The sequence below is a fragment of the Maylandia zebra genome, linkage group LG4, assembly GCF_041146795.1.
Source record: "Maylandia zebra isolate NMK-2024a linkage group LG4, Mzebra_GT3a, whole genome shotgun sequence".
NCBI lineage: Eukaryota > Metazoa > Chordata > Actinopteri > Cichliformes > Cichlidae > Maylandia > Maylandia zebra.
This window is the reverse complement of record NC_135170.1, coordinates 34,597,194-34,617,414: the sequence shown is the minus strand read 5'-3', so window position 1 is coordinate 34,617,414 and position 20,221 is coordinate 34,597,194. Positions and strand designations below refer to the sequence as shown.

Sequence of the window (20,221 nt, the reverse complement as noted above, 5' to 3'; positions counted from 1 at the left end):
TGACCTCAATGCCATATTTTATTTAGGAACACTAGAGAGCACTTTGCAAAATAACACATTCTTATAATTTCACCCTCAGATGAGCCAAGCTACGACTGTCAGGGAATGTGATGTAGGTACAGAGCATATGAGAGTGGTTAAGTTAATGTCTCTTGTCTAGATGAAGGCACAATAGGGATCAATGGCAAGGCGTAGAGATTCAGTATCTTCAGTCTTCAGTGGACACTCCATTTCTGGCACAAAACACCTGTAAAAGATGGTCGATTTAGGAGGTGACCCGACAACTTCAGCCTGTCAAACATAGTAATGGAGCAGCATGTTTAAAAAATATATCTAATTAAGCATGCACTCAGTACCCTAAGAATTATTATGGTAGTTAAACACAGTGATAGTTGTATATCATATTATATCACTTCAAACAGAGATGATCCAGTAATGCTGCACTAATGAATTAGACTAACTATTCACTTTAGCTAAAGTTATTAAGTTAGCTAAAGAGTTGGGATGCTGTGTAAGACATAAATAAAGCTAAAACGCAAAGGTTTGGACACTGTTTTGCATGTTTCCCTACTGTAGGGGTCTCTGCAAGCATACAGAGGGGCACTCTGAGAGGGTCCAAGATGACAACTTTGGAATTCTACTAGAAACAGTCGATCATATTTGTTGTCAAAGCTGAATTCAGGGCAAACTACGGTAAATTAGCGTTTTTAGCTAACAGCTACAATAAGCATAACAGTTACCTTACGGCTATCTTTTGTTAACATGACGCTTGTTCTTATACATGTAATACATTTATTACCAACCTGAGAGTTTATCCGCTGGTCATTCGACATGACGAATGACTTCTGAAGTCTTAATTCAGCTAAAGATGCTGTAGATTCCCGTCAGTAACACTTTCGGTCCGCTAGTAAAACGTAGTTCTATTAATCTGCGCTTGAACCGGAACCGGATGTAAGTTCCAAAAAACTGAATTTTGGAACTGAAATTGAATTGTAGAACTGAAACTGAATGGTGAGAAGTGAAACTGAAATTATTCGAGAGCTGAATTTTTAAAGGATAAAATGCAGTTTCAAAGCAAATCAATTCATTTTCAAAATATAAATTCAATTTCAATTTAGTGATGATCATTTTCAAACCATAAATTCAATTTCAAATTAGACTAATTCAAATTCAGTTTTCAAAAGCATTTATTCAAGTTACAATTCAGATTCAATCGGAGCAATTCAAATTCAAATTGAACTTATTCAAATTCAGTTTCTGATGGCACAGATTTCTGCCCATAGACTTGAGCTACAATATTAATAAAATCTATCATATTGCTGGAAGGGAAGCTGGCTGTAGTTTAACAGACTTATCAGAATCACAGCTCGATTGTTAAGACACAGGAGGACCTGAAGGATTACAACCGTTTTTCATTGAACACCTCTGCAGCTGAGGGTGTGTTTAAATGCCTGAGAGGGAAGTGCCGGTTCAGCTCAGTTTGTGGACTGAAATAACGTAAAAACAACTGTGTCAGGCGACACGTTTATAAACTCATCTCCAGTAAATGTGATTATTATAGAAGGGCGCTGGTTCATGCTGGCATCCGTGGTAATTTTGCACCAAATCTCACTTGTCTGATGCCAGAATTGTAAACGCCAATAAAAGAAGGATTTCATTCACTGGGATTTCAGTGTGAGCCCAAGACCCAGGGACTCTGCTTTATTATGGCACAGACAGGTATGCCATATGTCATATGACATGTACACGTGTACATGCCGCTAGAAGGGTCGCTCATATTGATAACCCTGACAGTCCGAAAAGGCGGGTAATAAATTGTGGCTAATTCAAATAGACAAATTTATCAAATGTATTTGTAAAACGCGAGGCAGAATAAGCTAAAGGTTACCATAAAAAATAAATATAATTAATATGTGATATTAAACTCTAAAACATGGAGTCAAATTTCAACCGTGATTTTACAGTAGGGTCGTCAAGTTAACGATTATAAGATGGGGCAAAATGTTCAAAATAAAAGCTTTCTTTGGTCAGCCAACGAGCTGCCTTGCAACTAGGGTAAACAAGCCTTTACTTTGAAAATCAGTAACGGAAATGTGTGCTTGCGTCAGAGGTAGTTTTATTTGACTGGTTGACCGAACCAGCTGAGTTGCTGGTTCGGTTAGTTTACTGCTGAAGTTAGCGCCGTGTTAGAGACGTATTTCTTTGTGGAAATGTGTTTTTATTTCCCGCTTTACACCGACTTCCAGGCTGCCACATAAAGGCGAACCAGTCCGTGCTGGCTGAACTGGAAAAGTGAGCTTTTTTCGGCTAGTGAGTGAGGATTTGGTCCCGAGCATCCTGCTAGCTTAGCAGCTAAGTTAGCAACACAAACCAGAGAGGAGGGAGGTGAGCAGTGTTTACTTTCATTTCCAGTAATGACAGCTCTGTGGCAGCTCGATATCTGCAGGATAACTTGATGAATTTATCTATTTTTATTAGTAATTATTTTATGCTGTTATTCAAACGTGATAGATGTGCTAGTCTGACGTTATACTTCCCGAATGAGCGGTTGCCATGCAAATGTCAGCTCTCTGAAATTACATAAACTCAACTAAATGAAGGCAAAGTGGCCAGCGAAGATACACATACTTAACGTTTAGTAGGTCATATTTGTGGCCATGGCTCAAAGGAACTATGGCAGTACAGTTTTTGTCACTGACAGCTGGAAGAAGACATGTGACACTGAACACAAACCTTCAGATTTAACGCGTCATATTTCCGCCGAATTAAAGAGCAGCTCCTAAAAGTTAATTAATGTCCCAGGTTGGATTTTGTGCTTGTACTTCATGGAAATGTTAAGGTAAATGCTAAATTACACGATAAGTTACCGGGTTTTTGTTTCCATGCAAGTAAAAAGATTTAGCACTTCGAATGACACTCCCCCTGAAACTTAAGAAAAGATAATTGTTATCATCATGGCAGTAACGCAACAGGCTTCATAAGCTACCTGACTGCTTTTTCTTTCTGTCCAGGTGAGAGGTGAGAACCAGGGTCACCGACCATGGCAGGTGGGATTACAGACACAGGAGAGCCCTACTCTCCATTTGTAAGTTTCCAGCATGCAGGAGTTATCTCCCAGTCTCTCTTTGAATATTTAAAACACTCCCTTGCTGGTTTAAAACAGCCTCTCCTACTAAAGCACACTGTTACGAACACATGAAAGGGCGTTTAATGTTCAGCACATTATGACCTCTAAAGGCTGCCACACTGTCCTGCTTTTGGTTGTAATTTGTAGTTTAAAGGAAACAAAGGACGGTGTGTTAGTCACAGCTTTCCTGTCAATGAAAAGAGGAAAATCGAAGGAAATTGTTTGACTTCCAAGCGTGGCTGTGCTCTCGTCACTTCTGTCCCAAAGCAGCTGATGCATTTAGTCACTAAAGGAGCTAAGAGATGGTGCTGGTTGTGAGGACACCTAAACACAAAATCAGTGCTGATAGTTTAATTTAATTAAAAGTGTTTTCAAAGAAAGAGTAACACAGCAGCTATGTGACGGCCAGGGAATGATTTACTTGACCTGGATAGAAAATTAGAGGACATTAGTGTGTGATGGTGTCACTGTAGGAACCAAAGACTGGAAAGCAATGATCTTTCAAATTTTAGAAGAATTAGCTTTAAATCAAATCAAATCAAATCACTTTTATTGTCACATCACATGTGCAGGCACACTGGCACAGCACATGCGAGTGAAATTCTTGTGTGCGAGCCCCACAAGCAACAGAGATGTGCAAACACAACAACACAAACGAGCAAAATACAAGAATGGCCAACCTGAAACTAATAAATATATGTACAATATATAATAGTGTATGCATTTCTGGATGTGTATACTAAATATTTTCCTACGTGTGTGTGTGTGTGTGTATACACACATTTTTACAAATTAAATAGTAAAAAAAAAAAATAAATAATAATAATAATTATAAAATATACAGAGTTGAATATGTGCAAAACAAGTGGCAAAAAAAAAAGCAGATTGAAACTGCTGAGGTTAAAATCCCGATTAAAAAGCCGCAGCTGTCGTCTTTGTCAGAGCTCCTTTTAAGGTCAGGCACATGCTTAACCACCTGACTGGCCTCTTTGAAAATGCTGTAGTTGCAGTATTGTTGCTTTATTGCCAACCTTGGAACTTGTTTGAACAAAGCTCTTCGAAGCAGAGAGGGTTAAAAATAAGATTGAACCCCTGACATTCAGAAACCCGGAACCCTGTGAGCTGAACAACCACGTTAAATACTTCATAAAGTTAGGACACGTCTGTGTCAAGTTGCCTCAGAAATGTATCCATGTTACTTTTAGGATCGACTGTTGTGCTTCCTTATTATCAGGCTTTCCTAAAAGCTCTCTGAAAAGTCTTCAGTTGATTGAAAATACCACAGTGAGAGTACTAGCTTCACTCTCAGACTGCAGGCTTGTAGTTATATTTACTAGTTGTTGTTCATGTTCACTGTATGCAACGTTTTTCTCCCCCCTTTGGTTGATCCTGCTTCTACTGGCTGTCTCTTGATATTAAAATAGAGTTCTTCCTCTCCACAGTCACCAAGTGCTGCTCGCAGGGGATCATTTCATTTTTTTGGTTCTCTCTCTAATTTTCTTACAAACGAAGGGTCTTGAGACGACTTTTAGTGAAAATAGCTGATGAGTCTGCTTGTAAAAATAAGTTTTGTGTGTGAAAGTGCAATGATAAATAAAGAGGAAGCTTAAAAGATCCTTCTACGTCCTCTTTTCTTCTTTTTGTCACGTCAGGCGTCTTTACTCAGTTCGACAGCTCAGTACATACCCTGACTTTGCTTACTTCAGCATGACTTTGCCACAAAGAGTCAGCTCTGCTGGTCAGATGATTTTCTGTTTTTGGTTTTTTTTTCTTTTTCCAGGAAGTAAAAGCCTTGAATGATTAAAGCACTCAGCTATCCGATAGTGTAAGTGCTGCCCAATTAAGCCCTACTGTCTCCCTTGGCACTGGCCCATTCTTCCACCCAAGTAGCTTGATCTGTATCAGCCCGGGTGCCAAGGAGCACCTGATACTCTGGTGCCTGAGGATTTGCACTTGAGGAAAAAGGCTTTTAGTAAATCATTAATAGTTTCTAATAATATTTTCTAATATTATTATACAATAGTAAAAAATATTGGATGTCTGTGGAGAGATGGGGTCAGCAGAGGTGAAATGAAAAGCTTGTGCGGTGATAAATGTTAATATTTATCAGGAGCACGCCTGTGCATGTCTTTACCTCCCGTGGTTTCCTCTCCAGGTGGGGCTGGTGTACATGTTCAACCTGATTGTGGGGACCGGAGCTCTGACGATGCCCAAAGCCTTCGCTCAAGCTGGGTGGGTGGTCAGCTTGGCCCTCATCACCTTTTTAGGATTTATGAGGTGAGTGTTGCTCTGATCCAAACTTAGTTAAATAATAATAGTCATTGACTTCCACCTCTGCCTTTTTTTTCCTGTCTGGGATTCACAGGTAAACGTGGGTTTCTTTCTTTGGTTGATATTTGCCACCCAGTAGGCCTTCTTTTACTTCCTCTTTCACTAATAACACGGCACATTTTAAAAACTCTATTGTGTCCAGGTTACTTTCTGTTAGGACTGCATGATTATGCCGGGTGTGATTTGTTCGTGGTTAACATCGCTGGCCCTGAATCTGAAGGATTGAGCTGCTTCCAGGAACGAGCTCTCGATTTGTTTCTTGTCTGGTGTTTGTATCGTCTTTTAATGTAGCGTTACAGGTTCAGACTGTTTACTGGAAACATAAAACTGCACGGTGCAGGGAGGAGCTGTGATTGGCACATGCAGGCACATCACCAGGTGGAGATTTAAAGACAGATTGATAGCACTCACCTTCAGTCAGTTATCTTGATTTAACTGAGACAAGCCAAAATTGTAATCAAGTGAAATTGTGCAGCCCTGTTTTCGTTTTTTAAATATATCTTCCATTTACAGATGTAGCCTAAACATCTCAGATGCGTGTTGGTATTTAAGTTTAAGAGAGAGAGGCTTGTAGCTGAAATATGAGAAGTGCTCATTCAAATGACTTCATGACACTGGACTTCCTTTGGTCCCTATCAGTGAACCCACAGCGAGAAGCAGCAATGTTTATTAAAGACATGCTCAGGCGCTGAAATTATTCAGGCTTTATTGGCACACTATGTGCAGGGTCAGTTATGTCGAGTTTTCAAATGAACATTTCTTTTGTAGTTCTGAGTGTTTCTTGCCAAATTTTACCCCTAAAATCAGATTATTATGTAGAAAAATATCTGATTTAAGAAATATATAAAGACTATTTAATTAACAAAAGTGTCGTGGCGTGGAGCACAGATTGCTTCAGTGGTTGTTGGTGGTAACTCAGGGATCTGAAGTTTATTTGAGAAAGGATGGAGCTTTCATAGTTCAGCACGCTGGACCTGGATGTGTAGCTTCTGGTGCCAACTAGCCTCCGGTTAGCTGGAATTAGGAAGTGAGGAATACACTGGAAGTAATTCTTTATAATGCAAGGTCGGATCAGGGTTTGGTTACCCAACTAATAATAATAAATAACAGAAATGCAATAATTCAGGATAACTTAACTGAATTGGGATTTATTAATAAATGAGTGACAGGAAGTCTTTGCTGAGCGATCCTACTCACACATGAGAGGAGCGAGTGGAGAAATAAAACGAAATAATCACGGTGATGACATCAGTTTCATACACAGAGACACCGAAGTATGTTTTAGAGGGAATCGCTTTATTTTTGTCTTGGTTTGTTTTGTTGTGAACATTTTTTACTCCCAGTATAGAATATTTCATGTTCTACATGTTGTATATATATTTCTCTGGTGACTGTTTGGTAGAACAAACTCACTCTGCACCCTGGTCATGGAGCAATCTGCAGAACACACTAAAGCTGTTCATTCATCTCCCTGGAAGAGCTCCGTTTCCAACCGCGTTATTCCTGAGCTGGACTTTGTTTTGGGGTTTTTTGTAATTGTTTGCTTTGATTTTCTTGATCGCGCCTCTTCATTTTATAGCTTTCGCAACCTTTTGCTTTCTTGGCAGTGTGCTTTGAAAAAGAGATTTTAATTATAGGGAGCGCACCGGGCAAATAAGGATCAAATAAATAAATGCGTATAAAACTTTGCTTCTTCCACTTCATGTTAGTAGCTGGTGTATACCTGCAAGCAACGAAATGTTACTGATACTGGATCAGTTTTTCAGAGTTGGGATTACACTCAAACCAGCATAAATATGAGAATGTTACATCCAAACTCTGCAATCTGTCATTGCGAATATGGAAAGTTTATAGGGAAGGCCCAGTGTAGGCTTTTCCTAACAATATGAACCTTTTTATAAACCCATTTTCATTAAACTTATTCTAATCTGAAGCTTTCATAAATCCCTCATTTGTTATACACAGAAACTTGGTGCTTTCCTTCCTTCGCCAGCCTGCGGCGGCGTAATAAATGAAGGTTTCTGCTGGTGAAAGCACCATTTGATAATGGATCAGACTTTTTTTTTTTCCTCTGTCATTAAAAATATGACCTGTTAACTCGATTATCATCTCCTCTACAGCTACATGACCACCACGTTCGTGATCGAGGCGATGGCAGCGGCCAACGCTCAGCTGCGCTGGAAGAGGAGAGAGCAGGAAGAGGTGAGATGATAAAGTGTCGGAAGGAGCAGGCTCTTACTCTATATGTAAATATCCTTTTTAATAAGATGTGGGCTGGACAGATCGCTCTCCCTTTGCTGTGAGGATGTGTGTCAGACAAACCAAATATTAAAGAAGTAAATGTTCCTCCCTGTCAGGGGGAGTTTAATAAGACACTTAGCCAAACAGAGCTGCGACCCTGCAGCAAGGTGAAAGTAATGTTTAGTGTTTAAAAGCAGTGCAGGGATGTTTCGAGCTCTTAGGTCTGCTTAAGGTCTCATTCTGACACGTTGACGCAGCAGAACTTGAACAGCGATAAAGTTGTAAAATGTTTACAGTAAACACTGAGAGTGAAAGACACCAGAGACAAAACAGCAGTCAGAGGAGGCATTCGCTTCCTTGCACATTTGGTCTGCATAATGTAAAGCCAGTAATGTCTCAGTCATATCGAGTAAAATCAGGAGGGAACTGCCTAGCGACTAGGAAAAATTGGTGGTTGCTCAGTGATTACGTTGAATTTTTTTGCAGTTTGTCCGCCTGAGTTTGAGTTGAGAAATACCTTAAACCTTCAGCGACCGCTTTCAATTTCAATGGACTCAGCTGACTACCAGCTGTTTTATTCTAGTTGTTCTCATATAATTGCAAGGTTGGCGAGCGTTTGTGCCATTTTTCAGTGTGATCACCGTACTACAGCGACTCTGAGTGCAGTCACGCTACGTCCACACTTGCACGGGTATTTTTGAAAACTGAGATTTTCCGTTTTTGTTTTTTTTTTTTAAATCCCGTCCACACGTGCAGTTTTGGAAAAATATCTCTGTCCGCATGTAAACACTAAAAACTAAATGTTGGCCAATCAGAAGTCTAGAAGCCTGGGAGGAAAAGGGTAAAGAGGGTTTGTGCCACCACTAAACCTGAAGTACTGCTGAAAGGTTTTAGTTTTTCTGGTCAGGCAGCTAATTTTGTGTTATTTTTCAAGTGCGTTCATCATTTCAGATGTTAATAACTAAAGACAGTATTTTGGCTGTTGTGCAGACTCACAACTTAGGAATGAGCAAAATGCAAACAGCATGCATCAATTTAATTAAAAAAAGTAAATTTATTCAAAACTGACGTTGGGATTTGGGTTGTGAGTGTTGAATGTAGAAGTTCACCCTGATGCCTGCGTCTTTTTAAATGGAAGGACAGTAGCTGTGTGTACGGCACACACGGTGTCAAAAACGGCACACGCCTTTGACGTTGCGCGAGTCTGCTAATCAAATTTAGAAGAAGAATAAGACGTTGCATGAATCTCAGTTTTTCTCGTCCGCACCTAAACGCCAAAACTGAATTTTTGAAAATCTCCATTTCATTGACCCAAAACGCTGTTTATGTGCGGATGAAAATCCCGAATGCATAGAAGAATCTGCGTTTTCAAAAATACCCGTGTGCATGTGGACGTAGCCTCGGAGACGATTATGGCAACAGATTTGCGTTTTTCACTGATTTTTCTTTTCCCCCTGTTACATTTATTGCATATTTTTACAGAAAGGCTGCATGTAATTACGATTCATACTGACAGCAGACCAGCTTTGTGTTATTGTTGTGTTCTGCTCCCATTTAAAAGAAACGAGACTGCAAGATCATTGCGGTTGCAGTGATTGTGGTCGTAGCAACGACTACAACCACTCTTTCCTTTAGTGTAACTGTAGCTTCAGGCTTTGTCACCTTGACAGAAATCTGTGCTGTTTTCGGTTTTTCTGGGTATTTGCATCCGTTTAGACTTTTGACATGATGCAGGAACCCTACTCTTCTCTTTAGATTGAGGATTTGGCTCCACTCGAGCAGACACAGGTGACATTTGTAACTGTGATGCCAAATGCAGAGAAAACAGCTTCACCACATCTTATAGCGCTGCTATGAAGATTAAAGTGTCCACTGTACTGTGCAGTCATTTGACTCGAGAATGAGAACGGCAGTCTGACTATAGAGGTTTGTAACCTTTAAACACGACTGACGTCTTCCTTATTTGAGTTTATCACCACACGGACATTTGGACCTTCTTTATAGATCCGGTGACTGTCTTCATTTCACTCCCAGTAAAAATCACTTGACTGTAGAATATTTAAAGCTTAAAGCCTGAAAGTTCTCTCTTTTAAAAGGGAAGCTGTATTTTTTTTATTTAGGGGGATGTTGTTGTTTTATTGCCCAATCCTAGCAGAAGTGAAATGCGCCTCTTGCCACTCGTCTATAAGAAACCCAATTTGGATGAAGCCGTCGGTGTAGAACGATACTGATTACCAGAGGAAACAACAGAGTCTTAAATCATTTTTACTTTGCCTTAGAAAAAAAATCTTGGTGTACTCCAAATGGCTCGGCCTTTGCTTTTTTGTTTCTCCCTGGGTACAGAAGTCATCTTGCTTAATGCCTGTGGGTTTCCAGTCGAGGAGTTATGAGCCCGAGGACAATAGCTCGGCTCGAACTGAGCCTCAAACACTCAGCCGTGATTCATGGCTGCTGTGCTGCTCAGCATTTTCCCTCCATCTAATGGAAACGGGAGAGCTGCTCAACACTTTATTTCCCTCTGCATGAGTGAAGCCTCTTAACAACAATATACGCTTTTTAAAACAAAAACACAAAAAACCCCATCAGGTTCAAAATGAGTTTATTTAGCAAAAACCAGAGAGCAGTCAGTCACCATTACCTGCTCTTTAGTTTGCACCGGTGCATGTTTGTCATGATTTGACATCACATATGTAAGTGTCACCCACTGACTCAGCGCTACTGATTTGGACGCCACCATGTTGGTTTTTTGAAAGTTACCGTATCTGAATGAGAGGTGGCGCTCTAACAGTTCTTATGGATGTCCGACACAAACAGACACCTGCTAATTAGTGCCAAGCAACACGCTAATTAAATACTGATGAAGTTCATCCACCCGAGCACTCAGCAAGGGAGATCTTTGTCTTCAAAAACACTCCAGAAAGCTTATATAAACTGTACTTTAGCATCAGCTTCATTTTTCAGTCCCTCAGGGGTCGCACATCCTCCTCTGTCACACCAACCCTCTGCATCTTCTCCTTTACTGCATCCATGAATCTTCTCTGTGGTCTTCCTCTTCTCCTCCTGCCTGGCAGCTCCATCCTCAGCATCCTTCGTCCAGTATGTCCACCCTCCTCCTCTGCACATGTCCAAACCTTCTCAGCCTCTCTGACTCTGAGCTGTCCCTCTGATGGACTCATTTCTAATCCTGTCCATCCTGCTGAGTCCAATGAACGTGAACATCTTCAGCTCGGTGTCCCGTCTTCCTCCCAGTGCCACCATCTCCACACCATACATCACAGCCGGTCGCACTACTGTCTTGTAAACCTCTCCTTTCACTCTTGCTTCCATCCTTCAGCTGTCTTGTGCACTGTATTTAAACTCTAACACTGAACACAGGACATACGTTTGACCTTTGTCAGCCAGTTTGGAAGGAGAGAGAATGAGTGCCAGTTAACATATTGTTAAATGATTTCACTAAAAATAATTGGTGGATGGATATAAGCTGTGATATGTTTAACCTCTTTATATTATATGTTTTTGAGGGTTAATGATAACAGCAGGTGTAAAGTCCATACGTTCCCAGCTTTAAGTCAGCACAGATCCCTTATTGCAGCCTTTCTCAAACAGTGGGGTGCGATGCCAGAGGGGGAGCGTGTGACCCCGGGGAGCATGCTTTCTTTGCTGTACTAGAATAGAGTGTGATTGCACATCCGCTACAGTAGGTGGCAGGGTTTTTTGCACTGAGCACGTGCACACACACAGCACAGAGCAGGAGATAAAGTGCAGTAAACAAACTCTCCAAAAAATATTTAACAGTGACGAAAGGAAAGGCAGAGAGAGACAGCGATAACGGGACAAACGAACGTCTCCCGAAAGCTAAGACGAGGAAATATGACGAAGCGTACGCAGCACCTGTCGTCACTGTGACTTTGTGGGTTAAAGTGTTTTATGTATTTGAGGAGGACTGAGTTTGAAGTACAGTTTTTGAGGACACGGCTCTTTTGTGGTGCTACACACAAAAATGTTGTTGCTTGAATCTACCTGTGCTCCCGCCAACTGCCATTAAATACCAAAGCTTAAAATGATTCTGGCAGTCTGGCAGTGCACTGGAGGCTAAATTGTGAAACTCTCAAAAGGGTTTCTTTTACATTTATTTTTTTGTCTGAACATTTAAGAATTCAAAGGGATTCATTTTCAAGGCAAAGAAAACTGTCAGACACCACCAGCTGTTATCAATCAATTACTTTTCATTACCTGAGGTATTAAAGAGGAGCCCTCCCAGCAGGAGTGATCTGGTTTAGTATGGGAGGCGTACAGGCCTGCCTGGAGGGAGCCATGACTGCCCTCTGCTGGTGTTTTAGGAGGACTGTAACTGAATTAACATGTCATAGTGTTCAGAGTTTCAGGAAGGATAATAAATGTTTGGCCTGACTATTGAAAATCATCAGGTTAATATTGAAACAGATTCTTTTCTACACAATCTGCAGAAGCTGTTCAAGTTAGAGAAACGGATCCCGTTTAATCGTTTTAAATCAGCACAGTTAGCACTGTGACTGCACCTGTTTTTATCCATTACACGGATGCCTTTTATCCAGTCTGCTTTTGTTTTATGTACATTTTATGTTTGTGGTTGTCTTTAATTTATCTGAATTGCAGTTTGAGTGAATAGGTCGTTGTTTGCTATGAAGCAGTGGGATGTTTAAAAGCTTTGAGGTGGTTACTGAAAAACATGTGACCCTCCTTTTGTTTTAATTTTAAGATCTGGGAGCCATCAGGAGGAGGGTCAGGTGGTCCGAGTGATGCTATAATCTGTGAACACGGTTATTACACTGGGGTGCAGACTGTGGTAGAAGAGGTGGTTTCTGTCCTCCTTCCTGTATTTACTCTTGTTGCCTCTGACACATCTGACCAATAGCCACGTTAAATGTTCTCAGATGGTTTGTACCGAAGATTTTGGCTTACTTGGAGATTTTTATTTTTTTTGTATGAAAACAAATTAAACCACAGGAAAAACGACTTTACAAAAATCCCTGATTTGAACCTGAGCAAACAAAGTGTGTCGGTGTGAAAACAGCCTAAAACCTGTGAGGTGAGGCTAAAATCAAGGTTGGAGTCCAAGAAACTAATTTACCATCTTTTAAAAGGCGGGTTCACATCCTGCAGTCTGGTGTTTGTTGAACTCTTAGTTAAGTTGTGATTGGCGCTGTAAGGCGGGCCATGTAGCTGCTGTTTGTCACTCCTCGTCCGATCTTTGTCCCTATGTCACTCACCTCATCATTGACACCTAATTGACGCTAATCTGCAGAGACTCTGTGGGCACGCGATTGCCTCCGTCCTCCACGGGGTTTCCCAGCTGCTGCTTGTAGTTTCCAGATGTTACCTTCCTCTGCTGCAGCTGTTTGCTGATTGTTTGTGTTTAGAAATGAGGAAAACAGGAAGTCACGCTTTCCTCCTGTCGTCCTCAGCAGGTCGAGAACAGCGACTCCACGTCCGAGTATTCAGACGACGACGAGGTCACGTGCCGGGGTCGATCGGAGCCGGAGACGAGGCCCATCTTGTCTGTTCGTGAGTGTCGCTCTCTTTAGAAAAATAGGAAAGAAGATGTAGTCTTACATCAAGACCACGCACTTAGTTCAGGTTTCTCTCTCATTGTAAGGTTTCACCTCTACAAATACGCTCGCCGAGGGCTTTATTACATGTTACAGATGTATGTGCATGGCTTGCTTAGCACAGTTTACCTTTAAGCAATTTTCCAAAATTGCTCATTTTGCAGGAAGTGTTCACAAATGCACGTAAAATTCAGAAATGAAGAACTGTGAGACATGTATAGACTTAATATATCACAAATTCATCGTGCTCCGGATCCAGGCTCTGAAGTCGAGGTGTGCCGGCTCAGGCTCCTCTTACTCATGTAGTTATCCAATCAGCAAGTCACATGACAGCAGTGCAGCTACAGACAAGTTAATATTCACATCAAACATTAGAGACACAGCAAGTGCTCCAATGACTGGCTAACGACATGAATTTTAGACTTTGTCATTTATCAAACAAAAATTGTCAGTTTTATGCGATTTTATGTTAAATATTTTTCAGATTTTCACAATTTGGCAAATGAAACAAGGTGGAACAGCCTCTGAGTATAATTATCATCATTTCTGGCATTTCCTGAGAAAAAGTTACATTTGTTAAAATGCTTTAATGTGAATTCTTTAAATAAATGTAGTAAATTTGTAGCAAGTATAAAGACACTTTTTTTTGATAGATAGATATCTCAGTCTGGGCTTATCTGACTCCTTGCACGAGGTGTCTTTACTCCCGTCGTCTGCTTCCTGTCTTCACAGAGAGATCAGGGCAGGCCGATCATTTTGACATCATGGAGCGGGTTGAGATGGGTCAGATGGCCTCCATGTTCTTCAACAAAGGTAATAATCTTCTCGCCTCCAGCTCCTTCTTCACCTCCTCTCTCTGCCCATTATTCAGCCATTATTCAATTAACTTTCGACGTCGCCATCATTAGCCACGCGTAACATTTATATGGAGGAGTAGTGAGGGTTGTGTGGGATAATTTGGGAGAGATATTTTTTTTAATGTCCGGTGCTCACATTTACAAAAGGAAGACTGCTGGCAGTTTAATTGGATGTAATTATAAATGGAAAAACTGCCTCTGGTTTTAATTACCTGTTTGAGACCCTATCAAGGTTGTTAATCTCTCTGCCTTGCTTGTGGGTGGGTGAGTAGGTGAGTGAGGGTAACCTGCACTTGTGGCAAATTCCTGAATGATTTGGGGGCTAATGAGTTCTCTGTGAAGTTTTGCTGTTGAATTAAAGGCAGAATCACCTTCAACCGGAGACAGACAAAGCCTCGAGGCTCATATCGGAGCTCTCGTCTCCTCGTCTCCTTGCTCCTCTTGTCCGCTTGCATTAATCCAGCCAGCTCTTCTTCACTCGGCGCGGGTGCCTCCACAGTCTGCAGCATCCCTGTTGTTGCAGGAGTAAAGGAACAGCAAAAGGTCGAAGCTCCGACAACATCGTTGCGCTGACACGCTCGGTCCTTCAGCGTTTCGGCAGCAGGTGGAGCACTTGGCACACGCTCAGTGTAACACATCCGCTCGGCTCATGTTCACACCCACACGTGTGAACGCACTCATGCATGCTGTCATGCAGCTCATGCTGTTAAAGCTGCAGTGCGCTCCGTACAGTCTGCTCGTCACTCACTCGCCTGTTCTGCTTGGTTAATGTGCTTAAAAGAAGAAAAAAAAAACCGAGGCTGGCTGACGACTTTTCCCACCACGAAACGACTCCATGCAGGTGAAACACGGGCAGCTATCGACTGGTAATAAGGAAATGAGTTTTCTCTCCTCGTCTCTCTCCCTCATGTGGTGAGAAGCAGCCCAGTCACTCTAATCAGAAACGAATTAGCCCAACACGTGCTGGTCGAGGAAAGAGACGGAGCCCTTTTCTCTGTCCCGATTACGCCGACCCGCTCAGCTTCTACCTGCTCACCACCTTCCTGTCCACTTCATCCACTTCTCATCTGTTGCAGTCATGCAGTTTTAATAAGCAGGCACTGACTTTTTAATATTTGGGTCAATAAAAATTCAAACATTGTTTCTTGTAGACATCTTAAAGGGCTTTAACCCTGCATTCTGTTTAATGGCCAGTAGGGAGCGACTCCTCTGGGTCACAAAGACATGAGAAAGCGTCCAAGCACACATCCAAGGTGTGCACATTGGCTGATAGCTTGTCCATCACAAGACTAACAGACAACAAAGCAACAAACCTGAAAAAAGCATCGACTCCTCCAGTTTCTCCAATGAATTATCAGCTTTAAACATCCAGAGTACTGACGCTTGCTTCTGTTCCTCCACATCAAAGACATTAAATTGGTGCGTTTTATTGAACGGATGATATGTCCTGTTATACTCATGCTCAAATTTGCTTATAGAAAAATATAGTTGGATTGTGACATTTGTGGAGTGGGCCTCGATGTTTAAACGTTAATTTGGTTGCACTTTGTTTTTAACAGTGTGCATATAGAAATATGTTTTTCATTAGAATCTCATGTTCACTCATGAAGTCACTCAAAGGTGCTGGAAAAATATACAAATATAAAAAATCCAAACTCCAACCCAGCGTGTGGTTCAGATAATTTTTCAGAATGAAGGTAAAACTTTACATTTAACACACTGAAAAACTGATGCTAATGGAGTCAGGTGGGGTTCACTGAAAAAGTGCAGCGCAGGCTTTATTTATCAGCCAATATTCCCTGTTTGCTAATCTGTTGATGTCTGCATTTATAACAGCTGATAGATGAAAGTTTAAACTAAACTGAGCTGTGAGTGTTGCATCGTTAGGCCACCAAAAGGCAACCTGCAACTTCCCCACGGACAAAAACCAAATAAAAATCTGCACACAACAAAAGTTGGAGAAATGTCTTTAACTTTAATGTGTCTGAAATATTACATTCTATAATAATATCGTATTCTTAAATCACCAAATCGGTATCATAAATATAAAACCTTCTGAATGTTTGGCTCTTTGCAGCTGCAGGGACACTGCGCTGCTGCGTTGAGTTGTAGTAATAACTATTTATAAAGCACTTTCAAACAAAGTGCTATACAGCTATCTGAAACTAAAAAGATGAATAAATAAAAGGGATAAATAGCAGTACAAGTAAAACACAATACAAGTCAAAAACAGTAAGAATTTAAAAACTAAAAGGCAAAGAATTACGAAATGTGTCTTCACCTTAGTTTTAAAAACCTCCACAGAGCATGCCTGCCTAATATCTTGAGGGAGGTTGTTCCACAAGAACGGGACACGAAAAGAAAAAGCTCTCCAGCTGTCTTTTTTCTGGCTCTGGCCAGAGTCCTGAGATCGTAGAGCACGGCATGGAACATAAAGGTGTAAGAGGTCGGAGAGGTATGAAGGTGCCAGTCCATTTAAAGCAGGGGTGGGCAACTCCAGGCCTTGAGGGCCGGTGTCCCTGCAGGTTTTAGATGTGTCCTTGAACCAACACAGTTGATTTAAATGGCTAAATTAGCTCCTGCAGTTCTCCAGAGGCCTGGTAATGAACTAATCATGTGATTCAGGTGTGTTGACCCAGGGTGAGATCTAAAACCTGCAGGACACCGGCCCTCGGGGCCTGGAATTGCCCACCCCTGATTTTAAAGCGTTACAAGGGGTGGGTTTTGATAATCGATTTATCGATTAAAATCGATTCTGGCTTGGATAACGTGATATCGATTCATTAAAATCCTGAATCGATTTTTTAATATAAATTTATTTTGCCAGAAACGCCAGAATCTCAGGTTAAACCTCACAAAATTTCGAAAACCACCAAACAGGAACACAGATTCTTCACAAAGACGTAAACACAAAGCTCGACCCGCCGACGCATCACAATCAGTGAGATGTCGCCTTTCTCACCCAACGGCACGGACACGGTCGGGGCTGAAAGCCGACAGCTCGCTGATTCTGATGCGTCGGCGGGTCGAGCTTTGTGTTCACGCCCTTTTTGCGCCGATTCTAAAGCTGTTAGTTTTAACTCTCTCCAAACATTATTGACCGAACTTCCACCACGATAAAATCACACTTCATGCACAGCTCTCTCTCTCTCTCCCCCTCCCTCCCTCCGCTGTTTTTTCCTTTTACTTATTTCCGAAAAGAAAACCTAATTTTTTAAAATTATGCAAAATTCAAAACGCTGTGTCTGTAATAAAACCGATCGATTCGGGACCTTGTGAATCGAATCGATTCTAGAAATCAGTGACGATACCCAGCCCTAGTTACAATAATCAATACGTGAAGACACAAATGCGCATTCCCAGTTTCCTGAAAAAAGTAAACTAGACACAGCAGGCTGGACTGAGTGGTAGAAAAAACAAAAACTTAACCCCTGACTCCGATAGCAGACGTCTCTTTGCTCTAACCAGTCAGCATAACAGAAGGGAGAAAACTGTTGTGGGAAATGAAACATGAACTCAATGTAATGGAGTCTAAACCCAGCTTAAAAGTCAAAATCTCATTCAAACAAACACATACAGCACTTTGATCGTAGACATACGTACACACTGATCACACCCTGGTTGCAGGTCAAGGCTTTCTAATTCTAATTCATGCAAACACCTGAGGACTGATATAACTGTTAGGAAACACTCGTCACTGAGGTACACACATGGTGTGCTGAACAGTGTGTTTGTCTCTTGTCATTTTATATGATTATAAATTAAATTTGAGTTGATTTTTTTGGGCCATAATAGATGAAAATAATCAGCAGATAATCTGATAATGAGGGAAAAATTGAGATATGTCTTTATTTTTTGGTTCTGTATGTCAGTCGGTGTTTATACAGAATTTAGAGGGTTGTTTTCTAAAATTAAAAATGTAAATGAAACATAATCCCAGCCAGTCTATCAGGGACTATTTATAGTCTGTATGGAAATGTGTGGGCTGAGCAGTTTTGTTTCTTTGTAGAGGCGACAACTTAATCCAAACCAAGTCCAAAAACCCCCAACCCTAAGTTGTGAGGGATTATGGGCGTGAGGAGACAGATGTTGACATGTGACAGCCGGCAGTTGTCTTTTCTTGGAAAGCCGAGTAAAACAAAATGAGCTGAGGGCAGACTGCAGTCTTTACTGACAGGCGCATTCAGCACTCTTCATGCGTTATTAACAAGAATGGGTGCAAACAAACGCCTTCACGCTGTGCTAAAGTTACAGGACTTTAAAACAGTTTTATCACCGCCCTCAATTCTTCAAAGACCTGCAGGCGTGATTGCACACTGTCTTCCTGTCCCGCGCCGTAGCAGGCAATTAAAAAGCATCTCTCCTGCTGTTGAATAGGCACTCTTAGAGGGCATTCGACTTCCTCCTGGGCTGAAATTGACGTGACGGTGGCAGCAGCGGTAAAGCAGGCTTGGAATAAGGCCATGGATATCGTATCAGCCTGACCTGCAGCCACTGACAGGAATGTTGATGGAGGCAGGTTTATCTGCACCTCTGTGGAAAGGTGCTACTATAACCTTCACATTGACGATTTGAAAGTTGATTAGGAGACGACTTTGGCTAAAGTCACAAAGGCAGAGAAAGAGGGAGGCAAGCGGGAGTGCCATCCTCGCATCAGCGTCTCGTCCCGGCGTTTCATACTTTTGATATGATTTGCCGTTTGTCCATGGCTCTGCAAACAGAACGCTTGTTTCTTCAACGCAAGCCGTCCTTCCCCTGACATATGGAGGGCCGTGGACATGAATACTGATTTATCTGTCGTAACACAGACCTCTGTCTTTAATGAGAGCCAAACATGGGCACATCCATTTTTAATACTTGAGTGACTTTTACTTAAATGTCATACTTGTGCATGCAGAGCTCTGGCAAAATGAAAACCAGCAGGGCCCGAGCCACTGGGAAGATGAAGGGACACGTTTGCTCCAGCATGGCTCCTGATCTTTTTCTATAAGTCACAAACACCTGTTTCCTGTAGCAGTTTTAGGATAATTTAATTTCAAAGTTTTGTTGTGATCACAAGTTCAGTCTCCTCCTTGAAGACTTTACTTCTGTTGTATCCCCCCTTGTACTACTGAATGCTTTTGTCTTTGTAACTTGCAGTGCTTTCATCCATGTGATAAAGCAGTCCCCTTCCACGCAGATTCACAAGTAGGCAATACTTTTATTTTGCTAACTAGCTAGTGCCAGCACTTCCTGTCTTGTTGTCTTCATTGTCATTCAGCTGTCTCCTCCCGTGATCTGATGCTGTCCAGCCCTCTCGCTGCTGTTGCAATCTGTGAAACGGACAAACTACCGTCCATCGGTGCAAGAGCGAAAGACTGACTCGTGGAATCAGATTGATGGAAAGCCAAGTGTTTAATGTAATTCCTGGACTTTACGACTTCTGTTACTGCAGAATATCCTAGTAGGCAATCATTTAGAAAACCACCTTGAGGTGAGAGTCAGCGTTTCTGGCGTTGTGTTGATGCAGGTGAAATGACCAAACAATGAAGCTTCTCAGGAATTTTGTCTCTTTGTGTTTGGACAAAAAAATTTATAAGTAAAACTTTTTTTGCATCACGTTTTACTTTATTGCAAAACATAATAATCAATGTGCATGTTGTTAGTGAGAGCATTTCTTTTGTATTTTGTGCCATTTAAAATGCATTTAAGCATTTAGGATCCATTGATGTACACGGACTCATTATCGCAGTTACTGTTTTTGTTATTGTGTCGCTGGTTACACGAGAATGACACAGCAACTGACTAACTTCTGCTCCGACTTAGAAGGGAGATATTCTCCAGATGTTAATCTGAGAGATTAGTGATTGTTTAGCGCTGGGATGTCAAACTCATTTCACATCGATGGCCACATACAGCTGGACGAGTGAAACTCCTCTTTCTGTGAGTGTAAAGACGGGTAACTACACATTCATCCCTGAAGTATACTAATATAAGATACAAAAATGCAATTTCAGCAGCATGTCTCAGTTTTTCTACATGATAAATATGTCAAGCCGTCAATCGGTTTGATTAGCGACTGTTTGTAGTTTGTGTTC

At 41.4% G+C, this 20,221-nt stretch overlaps 1 protein-coding gene and 1 long non-coding RNA gene across 3 annotated transcripts in view; one reads left to right on the top strand and one right to left on the bottom strand.

Moving 5' to 3' along the window:
* LOC143418529 (uncharacterized) lies at window positions 1-1,263 on the bottom strand. The gene is made up of 2 exons (XR_013098516.1): window positions 804-1,263; window positions 1-247 (listed from the first exon to the last, which is right to left on the bottom strand). It is a non-coding gene; the product is annotated as an uncharacterized LOC143418529 (long non-coding RNA).
* An 857-nt stretch (window positions 1,264-2,120) lies between these two features.
* slc38a12 (solute carrier family 38 member 12) overlaps window positions 2,121-20,221 on the top strand; it is a 76,218-nt gene continuing 58,117 nt past the window's right edge. The window contains exons 1-6 of one of the 2 annotated variants that reach the window (XM_012920549.3): window positions 2,121-2,385; window positions 3,012-3,085; window positions 5,283-5,404; window positions 7,579-7,660; window positions 13,147-13,243; window positions 14,020-14,100. In XM_012920549.3, the coding sequence (XP_012776003.1) occupies window positions 3,041-3,085; window positions 5,283-5,404; window positions 7,579-7,660; window positions 13,147-13,243; window positions 14,020-14,100 (427 nt within the window). In that variant the 5' untranslated portion in view covers window positions 2,121-2,385; window positions 3,012-3,040. Of the gene's footprint in view, window positions 2,386-3,011; window positions 3,086-5,282; window positions 5,405-7,578; window positions 7,661-13,143; window positions 13,244-14,019; window positions 14,101-20,221 lie in introns of both variants that reach the window. The other variant, XM_004556392.3, reaches the window with a different exon arrangement.